We start from the raw sequence: 21652 nt of genomic DNA, 5'->3' as shown, positions 1-21652 counted from the left end.
CCTCCTCTGATGCTTTAAAGGTGTGTTTTCCATCAGTAACTTGGGAAAGCTGAGGAGGCTGGCAGTTGTGTACCTTTTCCAGAAAGTCCACAGTGTCCTGAAATGATGACCTGCTCAGGTTTGCATTCATTGCCGACAAGCACAGGGTTTGTAACATGGGAGGAATGGCCTCCACCCAGGTGGCCTGAGGGCTTCATCAGTCTGAGCTATTGGTCCAATATTCTCATTACATTTTCCACAGACTTCATCATGGTCAGAAGACCTTTTCCCTCAGAACTTCACACCTCTTAAAGTGTGCTGTCTCTTTACTATCAGAACCAGCAGCACAGCACGTAACAGGATCTCGCAGGGAAACGCAGGGAGACCTGGGAGGTGCGTCAAGCTTTGGGGAACCACCAGCAGAGCACACCACAGGTGTTCCAGGATCAGTTGGAAAGTGGACCAGGGAGCAGGTGGCAGACCTTCCATGGCTGCGCGGGCTCCACAGATCTGCCTCTGAGGGCCAGTGCCCTCTGGGTCTCAACTGACCACTCAGAACCCTGCAGAGTGTTCTGTCTCCAAGGTAAACAAGGGCCTGACAACCAGGGCTGATCCGTTAGGCTGGGGAAGGGGAGGCCAGCCAGGTTCTAGGAAACAGTTCTCCCTAATTGATGTGAAATAGAAAGTGATCTAATCACATATACAGGCCTTGGGGGAGGTGGAACGTGCCGATCACGGCCTGGAGCTGGACCCCTCTAGGCCCCACCTGGCCCTACAGCAAACCTAGGGGGTCAGAGCAAGGTCAGGCCATGTCCTTTCTGTTCCAAAGAACAAGTCAGTGCAGAGTGGTGGGGCCCTGTCCTATTTGCATTGTGATGAAAAATAACCTCTTCAATACCCAGTTTGGTGGAGTTTACCAGCAAATGACAAAATTGTTTCTGAAGGGCTTTACATGGAGATGGATCATGGCTGATACACAATATTTTTGTTCAGTTTCTATTTACCATTTTCCCTCCGTTTCTATCTCCATCCTCCAGCCAGCCCAGGCCACAGGCCCCCTTGAATCAGCCTGTCTGTCCCCCAGCCAGGTAAACACACAGGTGTGTGCTGAGCCCTGGTTATATGTACTCAGCGTATGAAGCCATAGACACAGAAACAACTGATGGGGATCAGATGTGGCAATCTGGGGCTGTTTTGCCATCTGAACATGAATTCGGTAAGCAAGGAGGGGTCACTCACTCACAGCACAAGGACAAAGGTCATGCCAATTCCAGTTGCAAAGGTGTTAACACACCAGCTGTGACCCAAAATGATCTTTTCCCTAATATTAGATTTCAAGCAGCATCACATGTTCTAAACCTGCCCAGGAGTTTCAAAAGAGTTTACACAATAAGGGGTTTCCCCTTTCCCTGCTTGAGTCTCACCCTTCTGTTGTGCTCTTACAGAAAAGACAGATTAACTTCTGGCCCAGGTTATGGGATCCTCTCATCTGCTCAGAGAACGGAGCTGCTGCCAGCTGCTGTGCGTCCAAGGACTCTGTGTTCTCTTGTAGGAGGTTCCTGGGTAATTTAAATTCAAAGCCAAGGGCAGTGTACAGAAGCCTGGGGGAGTCCCTGGGTAGCAGTTTTAATCGCATCAACAAAACTCGGTCTGGTTATCTTGGCAAGCGAACAACATCAGGAAACAGAAGACCTGGGTCTGAGTCCTGGTTCTGTTCAGTGTCAGCTTTATCGTTGAACTCTGCACCCATGCTGCTTCTGGAAACGGAGCACTGATGTGAGGAGCCGTCTGTTCTTTGCAGAACCCCTGCTGGAAGGCTTTGGTTAAGACTTCAGTGGAGTCCCCAGGTCACTGACTTCCCACAGTCTTAAACCAACCATGAATACATCCACCAGGGATCTCCTTTTGTGGGGGGAACCTGAGGCATGGAGTAAGTCATGTGCCCACGGTCACAAAGGCCGGGTAAGAGTGATAAGCTGAGGTCTGGCTCCTAAGCACAATAAACCCTACTGCCAACTTGATGTTTCCAAAGAGATGATGAAACAGCCCACCCTGACCCCCTCCTTGGACCCTGCCCACCTCCTCCGACCCCACATCCTGTGCCTCACACACCCATCAGGCTCCCAGTCCCTATCCGCTGTGAGTGTCCACCATTTGCAGCTCTCAGGCCCCTAATATGAGGAATAGCTGGGACACAGGGAGGAGGGGGCAGCTAAAGGCAACTTAGTTCTGCTTCTTCTCCACCTTGTGGAAAAGCTGGAAGACAGGCCACAGGAACCTCATCTCTTTATGACCTCAGATTTGACTATGTTAGGAAAGATAATTAAAAAAAAATATTATGGTAACATATACATTTAAAAAAAGGTTTGGAATTTCAGGGGAACTAGTAAAAGGACAAAGAGTGAGGCTAATAGAAGGACTTTGAAAGGATCCATCTCAGCCCGGGTGAATGAATTTTTCCTTATCATGCAGACATTAGACCATTCTATTTGCTTTAAATAAAAGATGCTTCATGTTAACTGGCTATGAAAGGGTAAGATTGGAAACACAGACACTGAATTAGAGAGACAAAAAGAAAATGTTCCCTCCCTGTGCCCCCCTCCCTGTCCCAGTTCCACCCCTTTTATTCTGGGTGAGCTTCTCCTCTTTCTAGAACAGTTCTCAAAGTGAGGTCCACAGACAACACCCTTTCAGAGGGACCCTCAAGGGTCAAAATGATTTTTATAATAATATTAAAACAAACATTCACCTTTTTTACTGTGCTGACATTTGCATTGATGGTGCTTAAAACTCCTGGAGCCTTAGCACTAAACTGTACTAGCAATCACGATATTCTTCATCATGTACTTGCAGGAAAAAAAATACTAGTTTCCTTTAAAAAATGTCCTTGATGAAGCAGTAAAAATTAAGTTTCTTAATAAGTGAAGACACATCTTTTTAGTTTCTGGGTAATAACATGGAAAAGTACACAGAAGGTCTGGTGCTACTGAGATAGATTGGTTGTCCTGGGAAATGCAGTTGTGGATTTGAGTTGCAAGCTAAACTAACCATTTCATTCATAAGCGCCATTTGTATTTGAAAGACCAACTGACAAATAATGTTTATTCAGACTTGGGTATTTGGCAGGTATTTCCCCAAAAGTAAATGAAATCAGTCTGTCACTTCCAAAAGAACAACTTTGCATATTTGTTGCTGATGATAAAATTTGAGCTTTCAAGTGAAAATTTGAATTTTTGAAAATTTGTATCTGCCACTGGGAGCTTGATAGCTTCTCAGGACTTTTCTGGTGAAACTGGTGGTGAGAGTAACTAATGTGATCGTTTGATATCATATGTTGAAATGAGTCAACATGTTGAAGCAGTGTTTTCTGATGACTAATGCATGTTACAAAACCACACATGGGTAAAAGATCCATTCAAAGTGCAAGATGGACCCATGGAATTTACTGTAACCATAGGCAAGTTTATTGATATGGTTTCATATACCAACTGGAATTTATCTTTAAGAAACTACCATTTGTCAGTTTAGGTGTAGTGTAAAACAATATCCAGTTATGTGAAACCGCTATAAAACACACCTGCTTGTTCCAATTACAGATCCCTGTGAGGCCGGATTTTCTTCAGAATGTATCACAACAGACTGATGCAGAAGCCAATATAGGAATCCAGCTCTTTCCCACTAAACCAGACATCAAAGAGATTTAAAATCACGTAAAATAGTGTTCTTTTTGGGAAAAAGTTGTTTTTTATAAAAATATTAATATAGATGTAATTTCAAAAATGAATCATAGTTTTAAACTTGTTTTAACTTCTAACATGGTTAACATTGAGTACCAGTGGTGTGCTAGTAAATGTTTAATAACCTGCTCCCTGAGAAGGGTTGGTGGGGGAAGCCCTGATTTGTAGCGTTTGCTGGTTTCAGTGGTGTAATTTACTCTCGTCCCAAACAAGTTTGAGCTACTAATACCTCGCTGATGCAAAGTTGCGGAGAGGCCCTCACCTTCAGCTCTGGCCAGCCCGTGGCAAGCCGGCTTCAGCACACCACTGATACAATCCACCTAAGTTTTTAGAATCCTCACTTATTTTGCAGAGTAGAAAGGAGGTCCAAGAATGAGTTTGAGAAGAGGTGTCCTAGGGACCACCAACCTCATCTATGATAAGCCATCTCGGCAACATCAGAACTCCAGGGGAGTCAAGGCCTCAGTTACAAAAGTCCTTGAACTTCAAACCCCAATGCTCTTATTAGAAACATCCTAAAATCTCTCGGTATCTCTGCCAACCCCGTGGCAAAGACTAGACCCCTGGATTTTTCTATTTTAATCTCTTCTTGAAAATTTTTCGCTTTAAGGAACACTTTCGGGGAATTCCTTCAGGAAGTGCTCACAGTTGGTTCCAGTTTGGTCCCGATTTACTGGGGGATGGGTGTGTGAAATCAGTTAAAGGGAGATGTAATTCTGAGGGACTGAGCAGGTGTGTGTCTGGCGGTTCTGAGCGCAGTATCCTGACTCCACCATGCCGGGGGGTTGGTGGGGATGAAGAATGGGGACCTTTACAAGGAGGAGTTTATATAAACAAAGTACTTTATTATTTGAGAAAGAAAAGGCCAAATTACACAACTTGTATACTCAAGTCCTGTTCATTACCACGCCAAAGGTTTACCCTGGATTTGATTTTCCATAACTATTGGGTTGAACCACATAAAACTGCCAACTTTGTCGATGAAACAGACAAACACTGGCAATTTCATGCGGTCAAACCCCATATAAAATGAGCCAATAGCTAAGATTTCTTTTTGGCAGCAAGATGTTCCCAGTCCCATGTCTGTTGATGTTATGAGCAGATGTCTGAGAGATAAACAGGTCCTGCTTGAGAAGAACACCTTGTGCGTCGTGATCCTGGAATACAGTCTTGTGTGGGTTCTGAGACTGTGGGCTGCCCCTTCCAGCTGTGCTCTCCCCCACTCGCCCTACCACCCAAGCCCCTGGTCTCATCGCATGGGTGATTCTTCTGTAGAGATGTCACCGATGGTCCTAGTATCTCCTCATGCTGCTAGTGAAGGCTGTAAAACTTTGAAACCCACTGGACTTGATCATTTACAAAAGGCAGGAGGCACAGGCTGAAGCAGGGCTTCCTTTGAAACAACTACCAAAGTCTCCATCACGATCAAGATGTTTTCTTCACAGGAACAACCCCAATCCCTTCTCTTTCCCATCTTGTTGGCCCTCTTTTTGCCTCTGGGCATTCTGTGTCCAAGAAAATAAAACTGGGGACACTAAACAGAAAGGAGCAGCTTGGTATCCAGAAAGCCCAAGACCCGACAGGTAAACAAGATGGGGCAAATCAGGCTTTACTCACGTTCAAGAGGTTTAATAAAGCTTCCCCTCCCCCGGCACCTTCAGCTCTGTACGTCAACTGTACATGGAGCTGAGGTAAAAATAAAACTTTCTTTACAAATTACATTTTTTTCCAGTGAATTAGTTTTGCAGTAAAAATAGCTGCTACATAAATCCCTCCTGATCTCTGAAAAGGAGTCGCATATTTCCAAAAATAGTATTCTTATTTTAATCAAACAGCATAATTTGGGGCACGGGAAGGAATGGCTGGTCAAGCGGAGGTTAGTTGTTGGGGGAAAAACAGCTGAACTAAAAAATAAGTTTTGTATATAAACATTTAAAGGCATGCATAGAAATGGAAAACATATGCCATTTTGTCAAGAAAAATACTGCTTTATAGCTTTTACATTACAATGAAAGGAGAAGCAGAGAGGCCAGATGGGCCCCCAGATAATAACATTAAGTTTCTTATAAAAATTCCCAAATGTACAAAGTCCTTGCCATAGATAACCCAGACAAAACAAAACGAAAAAAAAAACAGGAATTAACCCTCTTAGACCTTATTCCTGTAGGTATATTAAATGTAAATAGTACACACTTTACAACTTCTCTTAATCTGCCCTGGCAGATTAAATGTTTGCAAAATGCCACCTGTGCTCCTGACAACTGGAATACATTGCAAAATGCCGTCTGCATTCTTATTTCACATACAGTTATATAATTATTTTAAATTACAATATACAATTTCTGTTAAATAGGTCTGTTAGGGGATTTTGATAACAATTATAAGGTTACAGTCATATATACAAACTAACTTCTGAAATGGCATGATTGTTTCCTTGCACTCTCCTTCCCCTCTGAACCAGAGACCTCTTTGGCATTGGCGTTTCCTGGTTGCAAAAGGCAAAAGAAAATCCAAAAGTGTGTGTCCACAATATGCTCGCTCCTTTGAGAAGACCCAACAGCCTGAACGATCCTGTCACGACGCAGCCCACCCAGAGCCAGGACGGCTGCCTGGAGCTTCTTTCTGGGCCATTCTAATGTAACAGCATCCTAAGTTGCGTGTTCCTGGCAGCAGGAGTTAGAAGCGAGAAACTGTGCTGCTTTCGGCAGAGAACCGCGGTACCAGATGAAATAAGGCCACTGCTTCTTGGAGACGTTCCCAGATGCATTGATCCTGCATTTCAGGGTCCTTGGATGGGTCCCCGTGGCCCCAGTTCCAGCCCCAGGCGGCTTCAGTCCTCCGTGTCCAGCTGGACGCCCAGGATGGCGTGCAGCTCCTCGGGCGTGAAGCCCAGCAAGTTCTGGAGGTCGCACACGAAGCGGTACACGTAGCGCTTCCCCGACGTCTTATGGATGATGTTCTTGTCGTAATAATAGCGTAAACCCCGGCTCAGCTTCTCGTAGTTCATCTTGGGCTTGTTTTTCCGCTTTCCCCACCGGCGGGCCACCTGTGGGGCGGATGGAAAAGAGTTCCATTCAATTTGGCAACTAAGAAAAAGTGCATCACTTTCCCAACAATGATTCGGATGCATGCTCACTTGACCACTACGTAAGGACCACAGAGGTGTCATCTGCTTTTGTGCACGTGCCAGGGCTCTGCATCCCCCGGCTGATTCTCAGGGGATGGAGGGAGGTGCTGATGCGAGATCGAGGTGACCCCACCCAAAGCTCCGTCTGCGGAGGCCTCTCACTCAGCAAAGCCCCCAGGAGCCAAGGGTTCAGAATCAGGGGGGTCCTGAGGCAAGGGAAATGCTGTGTCCCACTCACCTCCTGGGTTTGAATTCTGACCCCCATGTCCATAGCTGCTGAGTGGGATCAGGACCTCAGGACATTCTGCATCCCTCAGTGCTTCTGCGGCCCCAGGATACTGGGGAGGTGACAGACCGCACTCTACTGGTACCGGAGACCAAGGGCTCCCCCCTTACACTGTCCTCGAGGGGCTGGTATCGGACCTGCCCTCGGCTTTCTCCTCCAGATGGGGCTGGAGCAGCTCTGCCAACCTCAGGTGAGGAGCGGGCTCAGTCCCTCCAAGGGAAAAGGCAAACTTCCTAAAACATCTTCAGATGATCAGGCGAGAGGCTCAGTTGACAGCTTTCAGCTTTTAACTAGATGACAGAGCAGGGTGGCGAAGCCTGCCTGGTGCCGTGTGCATAAACAGGGGACACTATAAACTGTGCATCAGCGAAACAAGACTCCACATTTCCCGACCGTCAGGCGCGCCTCCTGTGGAAGTGCTCTCATCTGTATACTGGTGACCCCTTTCCGGCACCCAGAGAATTGGATGTGTGAACCCCAAGTGATGGAATCAGGTTTGAGAGCCTGGAGGGCAAGTTCCCAGGTTCTGGACGTACCTCATCGGGGTCAGCAAGCTTAAACTCCCATCCGTCCCCCGTCCAGCTGATGAAAGACTGGCAGGATTTGTCGGACAGCAATTCTAGAAGAAACTGCCACAACTGGATAGGTCCGCTTCCTGAGGGGAAAGGGGACGGGTTATGTTTTTCTAAGTTTAAAATACAGCATGGCTTTAATCATCCTACTGAACCAAGGAATGTGAGAGCTGGCTCTGGACTGGGTGCCAAGGTGAAGGTGTGACTCTGGGTGCTGGTGACAATCCTGGAGGGCTTCCTCCATGCCCCCTGCTCCTGAAAAAGAGGCCGCTGGGCCCTTGATTGCTGAGTTTGGTCTTTTTGGAAAAAAAAAAAAAAATTCTGGGCCACCAACTCTTGGCATCAAAATTCCTCACCCTAGGGCTTCCCTGGTGGCGCAGTGGTTGAGAGTCCGCCTGCCGATGCAGGGGACATGGGTTCGTGCCCCGGTCTGGGAAGATCCCACATGCCGCGGAGCGGCTGGGCCCGTGAGCCATGGCCGCTGAGCCTGCACGTCCGGAGCCTGTGCTCCGCAACGGGAGAGGCCACAACAGTGAGAGGCCCGCGTACCGCAAAAAAAAAAGAAAAAAAAAAAAAAATTCCTCACCCTATTTAATTGTTCCTTATGTAATAACTTTCAAGGTTTATTTCTAGAAACACCCAGTGGGACAGGGATGCGGGCGGTGGAAGGAGCCTTTCAACACAGGATGAGGCGTGTCATTCTCCGAATCCCATGCGTAGCTTTCTTGCCTGATGACAATGGGCAAATTGCTTAACCCAAGACTTGCTTTACTCAGTGGTCACTGGGGCATTTGGGGTTGTAGCCATGGCCTCACCGCCTCTGTTTGATGAGGTACATGCTTTGCAAAGTGCTCTTCATATACCTTTTCTTGGTTAATACTTAGAACTGCCGCCACCTTGCGAAGTATCACTGTATCAATATTTTAAAGATGAAGGGTAAGATGGGCTCAGCGGCTGGGTGCCTTCCCCTGGATCGCACATTTATCCAAGCACTGTTCCGCAAGGCACAGTGGCTATACTGTTGATAAGGCTGTGTGGCCTTTGTGACCACAGACAGCTATCTTCCTCTGAGCCCATTTCCCCACCTGTAAAATGGGTTAATACCACCCATGCTAGGCTGTCCTAGGGTCTACTGACCATATGCCTAGTTAATTAACCACACGCAGCTGGCAGGCAATGAATGGTAACTAATATTAAAATGAAAACCACCAACACCATGGCTGTTTACTTCCTTATCAGGCCCTGATGCCCATGTATGAAAATTACAGCAGTTTCCACACTGAGTATTTTAACACTTTTTCATGGCTATTTGTTTTATATGACGGAAGAAAAATGGGTGCCTACATATTCTTATTTTAACCTATTGGATTTTTTAAAGTAGGTTTTTTTTTTAAATCCCCAATGGCTCCATATGTTCAAAATATGAAGAAAAAAAGACACATTTAAGGACACATGAAGCAACGAAAAAATTTTTCTGATATTTTCGCTAAAGTACTGGAAATATCTGGTTCTAAAAACAGCTTTAATATTTGTCCCCGGCCTAGAATAGCTCTTACCCAAACCTTCAAAATAAGATGGAGTTGAGAAGCAAGAAAAGGTAAACAGTCCCCGGGTTATTGGAGGCTGGCTCTGCAGCCCCTCCCCCAGCCAGTTTACATTCTCTGAAATTCCTGGCGTGGCTGAGTCAGAGCTTAAGCCTCCACAGGCCCCGTGTCCCCTGCTGCCACTCCTCCAGGCACTGGCCGGGCACATCCCAGGTGAGGGAGCAGCCTGAGGATTGTCCTCCACACCGCGGAGCCCTGTGTCCATGGCCATCCCTACAAGTTTGGCCTTTTCTGAATTCAGGGAGACAGCTCGCTTGGGTTCAGGATTACACCCCACGCATAAAACGTGGGGTGTCAACACAGTGTGGCCCAGCGAGAAACGCCCTTGATAAACAGGGCGGGCGCAGGGCTGGGCGGGTGCAGGGGAGGGGACGGGGACCCGGGGTGGCGCCCACCTGTGAAGCCAGCCAGCACGGCCGCAGGTATAACTGGTTTGCCTTGCTCCACCGGGTCGCTCCTCTCCTGGATGTAGTCCTTGAAGGACATGGTCGGCTTGCTGAGGCCCAGGGACTGGCTGCAGTCGTCCTCGAAGCTCTCGAAGGAAGGTACCCGCTGCACGTCCAGCAGGGACGACTGGCTGTTCCAGGACTGCAGCAGTGACTCCGAGCTCTCAAAGCTGTCGGCGCCTGTCTCGGCGGAGTCGTGGTCTCCGGGCTTCCCTGGCGGAGACAACAACGGACTCTGACCCTCCAGGACCACGGAACGCCCGGTGCTACCCCCCATGGAGGCGGCATCATCGCCGTCACCCCCTTTAAGTGTTCGCCCTGCTGGTTCAGAATCACCCAGACTTGTCACGATGCCCTGAAACAGAGCTGCTTATTCCTTAGGATACATATGCTACACAATTGCATCTTCCATCAACGGCAGGATGTAGCTCCGAGCAGAGGGCTACACAGCAAGGAAAAGGGCAACAACGTGGATGGACCTCGGGCACGCACAATGTGAGCAAAAGACAAATACAGAAGAAAACACAACCTGCATCAAGTTCAAGAACTGGCAAAACTATGGTGATAAAAGTCAGGACAATGAGATCCTCTAGGAGTGGGGATGCTGTTAACTGGGAGGGGGCGTGAGGGAGCCTTGTGGGGTGCTGGCATCCTCTCCATGTCAATCTGGGTGGCTGTCACACAGGGGTGTATGTGGAAAAATCCAACCTGAGCTTCATGCACAGTACATACGCATCCCCGTACAAAGACATCTGTCACCTTCCTACACTGCCTCCCCCAATAGCCCACTGCGTGGACGACTGTGGCCACAGGAGCAAGGACTGTGTCATTTACCCGGCACCCCCAGTGCCCGGGACCTGAGATACGTTAGGAGTAAGCTCGCCGAGCACCACTGTTGGGACCGTGACCTGACGGACCAGTCCTTGACCTCCTCCTTCACTGGCTGAACTCCGGATGTCTGAGCTCATGTCACCGTGGCTCTGGGAATCAAACCAACAACCCTGCTGAGAAGGGCACTTGGAAGCCTGGATCTTACCAGAACTGCTGGAGAGCAGATTCAAGGTGCCGGCCGGGAAGTCCTGGCTGATGGAGCAGTAGTTGACGCTGACGGTGCTGAGTCGGGCCTTGGGAAACATCTGGAAGTCCCGCTCGGGACCGAGCGTGCTGGGCGCGGAGGATGCTGGACACAGGCCATCCAGGAGGCCGCCTTTGGGGTAGTTCTGCGTCTGCATGCCATACAGCGCTTGCTCCACGCCAAAACCTGCAACAGGACCACAGAGGGCAGAGCCGTCCGGCGACATCAACGTGATGACCAGAGACCCCCCACACCTCAAAACGGAGCGCGAGCAGGTCTGCCCGCTCCAGCCCTCCCTCCCCAAAACCCCAGTGGACGTGTGAGCTTGGGTGGGCAGGTTTTCTACTGTGTCCTTGCCTTCTCTAACTGTTCGTCTTCTCAGTCAATGAGCCCTTTTCCAAAATGCCTGCAGCCCCTGGACCCCGGATGCAATGTCTCATGTGAGTATTTCTACATCTCTTGTTTTTCAAGTGGTTACATGTGAGCCTTGGGACAACAGGGTCACTGGATCTTTCAGCTTCTGAGGCAACTAAGGCTCAGACAGACGAAGTGATTTGCCGTCCAGCCAGTGACCCATAAGGGAGTATCTCCAGTTGCCCTGCCCACGCTGGCTGGGGGACCACCAAAACCTATACTCGTCAGTGTCAACCACTGGGGTGGAGGACAGAATTCCATGACACCTATTTAAACCCCAAAGTTCAGAGCAAATTTAGTATTGCTGTCCACACACTTCCTGGACCTGACACCTTTGTCTGTTACACTAATCTGACCACAGCAATTGGCTCACTCCATTTTGCCCCTCGAGTTATAAGTTGCCAATTTATAGCCCTGGCCAAAGCAAAGATGACATAAGTCACTGATGTGACGTTAAATTTTCTAGTAGCCACACTGAAAAACTAAAAAGACACTGGCGAAATGAATTTGAATATTTTACTTGACCTAAGAGAGCCATTATCATTTCAATATGTAATCAGAATTTTAAAAATTATTAAGGAGATACTGACATTCTCTGTTCAATACTAAGACTTTCGGATCGGGCGGGTGTGCGTTATATTCTCACTACACATCTCAATGTGGACCAGCCGCACTTGTGAATGTGTGTGATCACCGTATGGGACAGTGCAGGTTCTGCCTTCGAAACTTCCGTGAATCTAACAGGAAGACTTAGAAGCTCTTAAGGGCAGAATTAATTGCACTGACCTAACGAATTGCTATTAATCCAATGAGGAACTGAGTTGAGGTGTGAATTTTCTTCATACTGATCTTCTGTCTTTTCTTGGTTTTCTGAAAAATAGACAGAGGAGACATAAGATTACAAATTGAGAGGTTTAAACTACAGAAGAAAAAAAGTTCCTTTCTGAATTACTGTTCTATGGTTATTTCAGTATAACAAAATGCATTTTAGCACTTCCCACTTAATCTGATGGTGTTCCATGTCATCATGTCGTTTAAAAGCACTAGAGACAGAAATGTATTTTTCTAATAACTAGAATAAGTCTTCTAAACTCCTCAGTGCTGTTACTGGCAAAGTTAAATTTTCTAGTATACAATTTGAGAGATCTAGATGGTGTATTGAATTCATCTATGCAGTCGACAAAGGGTTAAATGCTTACGAAGTACCCCACTGTACCAGGGGCTGGAATACAGCAGATTAGTAACATGGACACAGTTCCTGCCCTGGTGAAGCTTCTGACCCATCGCCTCAAACCCTGAGGTGTGTCCAGGGGTGGTGAGCGCTGTTATAGAAAGGGAGGTCAAAGCAGTGCTATGGGCATCCGAACAGGGACACACACGCCCAGGAACTTAAAAGGAAAAGGTTAGCACTCCCTGTACGTGCTTACATCCTACAAACACACAACCACATGCACACCCACAAATCCAGACCCACACAGACTCACAGAGCGAGAAATGGCAAAACAGGTCTAACTTGCCAGCAAATAGATTCACCAGAAACTTGTCCGACCAGACGTGTGCAAGTTCAGGGAAAATTTGAGGGTCTTTAGGTTTCCCTGGCCGTCAGAAGCCATAACTAAGAAGAGCTGGCAGGCGACCCTGAGATCTTTTAAAGATTCTGAGTCTGTAACAGACATTGAAACTCAGAGTTTAAAATCAACTAAATGAGGAATACTTCCCTAAACTCTTCTAAGGGGCTTATTTTCTTACATTTTTAACTTGAAGGATTCCCTCACTATACCGTTTCTCTTTTGTAACTCAATATATTTTTAACATTGGTGTCAATGCTCTTTTTAGGTCTAAATCAAGACTTTCTATATAAGAGCTCTTTTTGCTCAAAGGCCAGTTCCTGTATAATATGTCAGTGTGTAGATATGTATCAATTACTTCCACATTGGTTTATAAACATAAAACAAAAACATTCTCTGTTGGATTCCATTTGGTCTTAGGAAATGTTACTATAAAATTCCCAGTTTATCTGAACAGAGGCTCACTTTCGCCGAGGCTGACTTATTTCCTAAGGCTCTGTGACGTGAGGTCTGAACACGGGCCTTCTTTGCTGTCTCTTCACCTGAGCCACACGTATGCCTCCAACTCCAACTCATGACGTCTGGCGACACTGAACACCTTGGTGACTAGGGCTCCTGCCTTGTGGCCAGTGCTCCCCACACACGTACTTAAGTGGAGTCAAACTCCATAAATCACCGCCACGTAGCTGACTCACGCCAATGGCATTTTCAGGCAATCTGCCCCACATCACTGAAATGCCAACCGTAGATGCCCCCTCATCACTCTTCCCGGCTATGCTCGCCCCGCCTGGGGAGCCCAGTCGCTGACCGGTACCTTTGATCATCTGTTCCAGGTGTTCCCAGAGAATGTCACCCACAAAGTCAGGCGCCAGCTCCAGAAAGCGCTCCTTGCCAAGGTTACACAACACCTGGCCGGTCATGCCGAACCTCTGGAGGTTGACGTCCACCAGACTGAACTCGTTGGTGGCCCAGAGAAGCCACTGGCACACCTGCTGCTCAGTCCACAGCCAGGGATCTACCGGGGAGGGAAGAAAAGGAGGCAGTAAGGCCAGAAGCACTCCTGATTTACCCGCAGAGCCCAGACGGGCACCAGAGTCCGAGGAAATGAACGAGACACCCAGGAAGATGTTGAGGCACTAAAAGCAGTGCTGGATGAAGTGTTCAGTTGGTTGGATTTTGAAATAAAAACTGGCTCAGCTTAATGATAGTTCTGTCCCTCTTTTCAATACGCCCTAAACAAGTGCTTGAAATTAAGTCATCTCAAGCTATGGCAGCCTGATGGCTCTGTCTAGTACAGCGCAGGCGCAGAAAGCTCCAGGAAGGAGCGCTTACTCTTCGGGATGCCAAGGCGGCGCTGCTCCTTTTTGAAGCCACTGAAGGTAGCTTTTAAGGCTTGACTCATCACAGCCTTGCTGCACGGGGTCAACAGAGGCAACTCACAGTTGGTCGAGTCTGGAAAAGAAACCCCACGGGGGGATGTTAGGAGTTCAAGCTGGCAGCAACACAGGGAGAATTGAGGGGAGGAGTCTTAGCTTCTAGGGAAGAACAACTCTGATCTCAAATCTTCCACATCATTCCTTAGATGAGTGTAAATATTAACAGAAACTGGTTTTTTTGACTGCAGTGGAGAAAATATTATACATCCCATAACTACACTTATTTTAAAAAAATCTAAAATAAAACTCGAGTTTGATTTTTTGCCAAACTTCATAGAGCAGTGATGCCTAGATAACGGTTCTATTTAAGACTATTCCTACATTTTCGACGATGAAAGAAGTTGCAAGGCTTTTGGCCAAAAGCCTTAAGGGGTTGTAAATGGCTAATTTGGAAGCGACTTCCATTAAACTAAGCGGCAGCAAAGGAACATCAGATGTAACAGGAACACACAGCACTTAGCACCCGTGACGTCAATTTGTATTGAAACACAGCCTTCTCTGGATTCCCTCAGCAATTTCAAGAATGATAAATGACCGTCACATGATGGCACACTTACGCAAGCATGTGTGTTTTAATTAACTTTCTGGGCTGTATTTTCTAGCACCTACTTCACATGACAAAGTAATTTCTGGAATGTTTCCAACTAATAACTCTATCACGGTAATCTCAGAGGCATTACTTGACGTGCTATTCCCTTAAAAAGAATAAACAATGACGTTAAGAACTACGGAAACAAACGCAAATGGGTAAAGATGAGCAGGAATAATTTGTTGCCCCAAAACTCAAGGTAGGGGAGGAAGATCCAGCTAAGGATGCAAACCCGGGATGAAAAGTTGGGGTGCATTTTAATGTCTACTGGTCTGCTTCGCAGAGGGGACTGGGAGATGGGGCCCGGGCTGGCTGCAGTGTGGAAATATCCTAAGGAGAAGCTGGCGTGGGGGCGGGGGGGACGACCCTGTGGTTTGCTCCCAGCAGGGCACCCACCCTCCCTGGGGTGTGTCTGGCAAGTGAGGACTTCAAAGTCACCAAGCGCATAAAAAAGGAAAACTGTCTTCTCTCAGATCTGAGCCTCTACCGGACTTTTCATACAAAGATTCAAGATACCAACATTCGTCACTTATGAATTATAATCTATGAACTGAACTACTTAGGGACATCACGCTCAATTTGTCAAGTCTGAGTAACAAATTACCATGAGAAATTGAATCCAAGCCTGTTGGCACTTCCTGGAGTGTTTGCTCTTCATTTAGGGAGGGGAAAACAGCGAGCAGGGAGCCATCAAAGGTGTCAAAGGCAGGCTGGCGCTGCAAAGGCAGAGGGAAAGAAAACTGAAACGTGACATTTAAACTTATTTAATGACCTGTTTTCAAAGTGGTCCATGGGCAGCCTCACTGATACACCCTGATTAAGCTGCCAGTCATAAAGCCACGCATGGAATCAACCAGTCAGTACTCTGAGTGGACTTCTGACAGGGTCAAAGTGACCAGAAGGATTCTATTTCACTCTGGATCACTTACAGGCATACCTTGGAGATATTGCAGGTGTGGTTCCAGACCATCAAAATAAAGTGAATACTGCAGTAAAGCAAGTCACACAATTTTTTTGGTTTCCCAATACATGTAAAAGTTACGTTTACATTATTAATTGTGCAATAGCATTATGTCTAAAAGTTATGCATACCTTAATTAAAAACTACTTTATTGCTAAAAAATGCGAACCATCATCTAAGCCTTCAGAGAGCTGTAATCATTTCACTTGGTGGAGGGTTTGAAATATTTCGAGGATTACCAAAATGTGACACAGAGACACGAAGAGAGCAAACGCTGTTGGAAGAATGGTGCCGATAAACTTATGATGCAGGGTTGGCACAAACCTTCAATTTGTAAAAAGCGCAGTAAAGCGAAGTACAACACAACAAGGTCTGCCTCTCATCAACCGCAGAACCAGAATGACTGGGAACTTATTTTTAATGGCCTAACCAATTTAAATGAATAAATTAAGTAAACAAACCTAAAACCAAGAGAATCTTAGAACAGTGCCTGGAGGGACTCAGAGACCACTGCGATCCAAACACCTGGGCGGGCTTCCCTGGTGGTGCAGTGGTTGAGAGTCCGCCTGCCGATGCAGGGGACACGGGTTCGTGCCCCGGTCCGGGAAGATCCCACATGCCGCGGAGCGGCTGGGCCCGTGAGCCATGGCCACTGAGCCTGCGCGTCCGGAGCCTGTGCTCCGCAACGGGAGAGGCCACGACAGTGACAGGCTCCCGTACCGCGAAAAAAACCCGAAACACCTGGGCCTTCTAAGCTACTTGGGAGAGATGCTTAGGCTGTGTGTATAAGAAAAACGACTTGGTTCACTGCAGTTAAAATGAAAGGTGAGTGATTAAATGAAAATGAAAAATCAAACAACAAAATACATTACTTTTTCTGCTGAAGCATTTATTCTGAAATGTTTACCATGAAACACTGCAACTGAAACTACATGTCTTTCCCCATCTATTCCAACGGTTCAGAAAATAATACATATGAGAACATTCCTTAAGACTTAATTTTGTAAAAGCTTAGTGTATTGAAAAGGACACCCCTCCCCCATCATCTATTAAGGGTAAAGATTTCTAAAAGAAACAGGTTTAAAGTTAAACTACCTATAATTTAGGGGACAGGGGGAGAAATACACAGAGAAAGATACGCCTGGAGCTGTGAGGATTTCTAATGATCTCATCTAACATTTACAAATGGAATAGGCTGTAATGTAAGACGCAGTGGGACTTCCCTGGCGGTCCAGTGGTTAAGACGGCACTTCCACTGCAGGGGGCACGGGTTCGATCCCCAGTTGAGAACTAAGACCCCCTCATGCTGCATGGCGCGGTCAAAAAAAGGAAAAAAGACTCATTTGTGAGTAACACATGTTAACAGATAAAGGCTTGATTCATCATTGCCTAACTTGTTGAAGAAAAACGTGAAGAAAGGTTATATTTTTCCAACATAAGCTGGAAATCCCATGTCATGTGCAATGCAATGACCCATCTGTTGAGTCATCAATTAAAAAATGTGTAACACATTTACAAATCAGTTTGTGTGCTTTCTTTTTAGAAATGCAGAACAATGAATGACGCATTACATAAGAAGTAGGAGCTCAACCCAGTGATGTCCCAATGATGTTGGAGTCCAGCTCCCCAAAACCCAAAGCAAGGATGACCAATTGCCCAAAGCCCACGGGGGAAAGACCAATCCTGAGAGTGTGAAATACTCATCTCGGCTTATGAACTACCTTAGAGCAGCGCCAATTTTGGTGAAATAGCCAATAGATTTTTTAAATTCCCACTAGCATTGCCCAGTGACTAAGAAATGCCTGCCCTTTCCTGACTGTACTCCTGACTGTTCTTTTTTTTAAAACCAGGAAGCCAAAAGACAAGACAAATTCCTGCTGCGTATTTCAACACATCAAATTTCAGCAATGACAGTTTCTTCTCCAAGCCCAGAGATCGCACAGGCATTGTCAAACTCTTCTAGTTTATAGGAGAAGTCTTCTCTCTAGAGGGGTCGTTTCAAACTTAATACCATAATTTCTCGTATGGCTTCTGCCATGCCAACACTGAAAACATCTGACCAAAATGAACAGAAAAAAGAAAACCTCGCTGACTTGACGTCTGATAAATTTCATGACACTCTAGAAAGGTCTGTGCCAATTTTTGCCTCTTGGGGTTCTATCAGACAGATAATCTCACGCTGATCTACTGAGAAAAACGTAACATGCCAGAGACACATTATCATACAAAACACCAAGCTAGGAGGAGGCCAATTTAAAATCGCTGTTTCTGAGACATGTTTACTACTCAACGCTAAAAAAAACCCCAATCAAATCTCGCTGTCACATTTGTAGAAGGCAAATGGGAAATTATCAGTTTGTGCTGCTAAAGAATGTTCCCCAAAGGGATTGAGACAGAAACTACACGGAATGTTTATTATGCAGCTGAGAAGGCTCTTTCATCTTTAATCTGTTCTTTGCTTTACATAAACAGGCACAGTTGTGCCTGGAAGGACACAATGGATGCAGACTGCCTGCATCCCGGTGGGCACTGACCCTTCTGATGGGAGCAGCAGCAGCAGTTGGGCCCGCCTGCCTCTTCTAAGCTCTTTCATTTCAGTTCTTAAACAACTTTTCTGTCACCCAGGAAAACTCCTGGGGGGACAGAACAGACAGCTCCTCCAGCTCTGTTCTCTGGAGAATTCATAGGATTTTTCACCTGATAGGAGCCTCTGAAAGAAACTACAAAGGCCTCACCATCTACAAATTAAATGGTTTCATATCTTGGAGGACAAGTCGAACAAGCACCAGGACATCCATTTTGCAGACTAGAAAACGGAGGCCCAGAGAGATTAAGCAAACAGTCCAGAGTCACACAGCCAGTTAATTAAAAAGCTAGGGCTAGAACCGGTCTTCTGGGACCCAACCCACTGTTTTTTCTCCTTGAGATTGAGTTTTCCAATTTTTTTTTTTAAGTTTTAATTAAAACTTGTTCACTCACCTTGAGTGTCCCTCTGTAACTGCTGGACACAGGGGCCACCTGGTCCATGTTCTTGATTCCAAAATCATTCATCTTAAAAAAAAAAAAAAAGAAATGAAGAAACTCAAAGAGGCAACAAATCAAGTCCACATCCACACCTAATTCTGGCTGAGTTGGTCCAAGTTCTCCAGCCCTAACAGGTCATACCAAACGTAAAATAGAGAGCTAGTGGGAAGCAGCCGCATAGCACAGGGAGATCAACTATCAGCCCGGTGCTTTGTGACCACCTGGAGGGGTGGGATAGGGAGGGTGGGAGGGAGGGAGGGAGACGCAAGAGGGAAGGGATATGGGAACAGATGTATATGTATAACTGATTCACTTTGTTATACAGCAGAAACTAACACACCATTGTAAAGCAGTTATACTCCAATAAAGATGTAAAAAAAAAATGGTGAAGATGGTAAATTTTATTTTGCCACAATAAAAAAGAAAAAAATCTTAGATGTTACCAATACTGAAAAAAAATACTGAATGCCAGGAATTCTTCTCACAAATGGGATGCTACTGAAGTAATTAAATAATAATGCTGGTTCTCTGCTGAATTCTATTTAGATTTGTGGCATACAGATAAAGTTGCCTTCTGGCTGGCTGGGTGAGCTGGACTGGGGGCCCGGGTCCTTCCAGGACAGGAGTGGGAGGATCTGCTTTCCGCAGTCAATTCCAAGGTCACCTCGGGGGGGTGTGGGCCTGGGGGGCCGCCGGGCAGGGCGAGGGTTATCTCCCCTATGCAAGGGGGACAGTCAGCTCAACCTGGGAGCTCCAGGGCAAGCGCAGGGATGACCTGCCACCGCAGCTCCCAGACAGATCCAGATCTAGGAAAGCCTGCTGGGAGACCGCCTCAGAGGCCCCCTCCCCTCTGCAAGCTGTGAGGAAGCACAGGCCCAGGAAGCAGATAAAAGGGAGAACCAGGGCTGGAGCCCAAACCCTCTTACGTTGTCTAGATCCTCCTGCGTTGAATACACAAGCTCAAAAGACGCCTGCTTTGCGTGTTGCTCAGCTGTGCATTTCTTCAAGAGGAAGTAATTCTGATCACGGATCTGCCTTACTTGCTTGGATGGTCTGGGCTTATCCTGGACCTGCACTGACCAACGTGGCGGCCACCAGCCACGTGGGGCTCCTGAGCGCTTGGCCCTGGGCTAGGGTGAACTCCGATGTGCTAAGTATGCAAAACACACTCTCAATTTCAAAGGTTTCGTAGCGAAAAGTAAAGTATCTCAGTGCTAATTTTGTATTTACTGCATGTTTATGTAATATTTTGAATGTGCGAAGTTAAGTGAAACACGCTGAAATTAATTTCACCACATTTACTGTGGCTATTAGAAAACTTAGAGTTGCCTGTGTGACTGGCATTTGGACAGTTCCATATGTGACCTGTGATTGCTGTAATCAACTGAAAACTTATTTGGGGCCCTAACATGTAATTGTTTGGTGGGGTCAGTTAAACATTAATAAGTGAGAAAGGTACTTAGATAATCCTGCCTTAGTGTTTGACTAAAAAAACAGAGCAACTAAAGCTGATTTTCAAATAACCTGGGAATCCCCTATGACAGTAACCCACCCTCCCCGCTTCATGGCCTTGAACCGGGGGTCTAGGAGGAAGCTTTACGAGGTACCTCTAACTGCCCGCCCTGCGGTCTCCACCGAGGGCTCCTACCTGTTACAACCAAGAACCCTGAGTAATTAAAACATTGCGCAATGGATAGACTCACTGGCAGAGGCAAACAGCTTCTTTTCCCGTAACTACTTAATTCGAGTTTGTACTTTCTTGTTTTCTCTTCATAGTCAACGTTATGGCTAAACAGACCTCCCAACAGCTCAGCACACAGACACACACCCCCTTGGCTAGAAAGGCAGTATGGGAGGCGAGTCCCAGCCACCAGGGAGGCCAGAGGCACTGGACAGGCCTGTAAAAACCCTCAGAGTGCGGGTACTTATTTTGGGGGCCAGTGGAGGCTCGAAAGCTTTGACAGTAAATCACAGTTGGGGGTGGAGGGGTGGGAGTAGGGGTTTGGAGGAGAGAGTTGTCCTGGATCCAAAGTGACCGCGTTTGCTCAGAATCTCCACTTGGTGGATCCTGTCATCCACCTGCACTCAAGAATCAATACTCACTACTGATGGTCACTGCCCTGGTAGATTCCACCTTGCTAAGAGCTAAGCTAAGCCTGAGCTGGGGCACCACACCTTCCTACCTCACTCAACTGTCTGACAACCCCGAGAGGCAGATGTTATACCATCTTACAGCGAGGCAACAGAGACCTTGGGATCTTGCCCAGGATCACACAGCTACTGAGGGGGCATCTAAGGGGCACAGGGCAGACCAAAGCCCCGGGGAGTATGACCCTACCTCCTGAGCTCCCCCAGGAGCCAGGATCACCCGAATGATGAGGCGTGCGCCCTCCTCCCAGCCCATCAATAAAGAGCAGAGATGGCACACAGATATCGTTAGGCTAGGCCCCTGCTCGAGACGCTGCATGATGTGAAATGCTCCTTAAGGTAGAGCTTTATGCCACTGACCTGGATGAACTAAGTCCTGTCACCGGCTGATTACATCAGCAAGCCTCAAACAGGAGACCAAAATGAAAGCACGCCTTGGGTGTTGTCAGTTACCCATCTTCTTCGCCTGGTTTGCAGACACTATTCCACCCACATTCTTCAGCTTCACGGAGATGGAAAGAGAATAGATGTGGAAGGCGATGGAGAAGCCTCGCCTGATTTTTGTGTACAAATACCAGGAGGAAAGGCAGTCTACCACTCCCACATAAAGAGCTGTAATGACTAGCTATGGAATAGAATTCTTCTGTTGTCCGGCTTTTAATTTGTTTTGTAAAAACCATGTAGAA

The 21652-nt window shown here is 46.8% G+C and overlaps 1 protein-coding gene across 1 annotated transcript; it reads right to left on the bottom strand.

The window, feature by feature from the left end:
- Nucleotides 1–6546: 6546 nt before the first annotated feature.
- ETS2 (ETS proto-oncogene 2, transcription factor) lies at nt 6547–21646 on the bottom strand (the record flags this gene model as incomplete). The annotated part of the gene is made up of 10 exons (XM_079704450.1): nt 6547–6762; nt 7666–7784; nt 9701–9964; nt 10788–11012; nt 12027–12110; nt 13623–13823; nt 14141–14260; nt 15438–15549; nt 18774–18845; nt 21596–21646. The coding sequence occupies 10 exons, from the start codon at nt 21644–21646 to the stop codon at nt 6547–6549; spliced, it is 1464 nt and encodes a 487-aa protein (XP_079560576.1).
- Between the last annotated feature and the right edge of the window lie 6 nt (nt 21647–21652).

Source organism: Hyperoodon ampullatus, assembly GCF_949752795.1.
Source record: "Hyperoodon ampullatus genome assembly, chromosome: 5".
In the NCBI taxonomy this organism is placed as follows: Eukaryota; Metazoa; Chordata; class Mammalia; order Artiodactyla; family Ziphiidae; genus Hyperoodon; species Hyperoodon ampullatus.
This window is presented reverse-complemented; position numbering and strand designations above follow the sequence as displayed.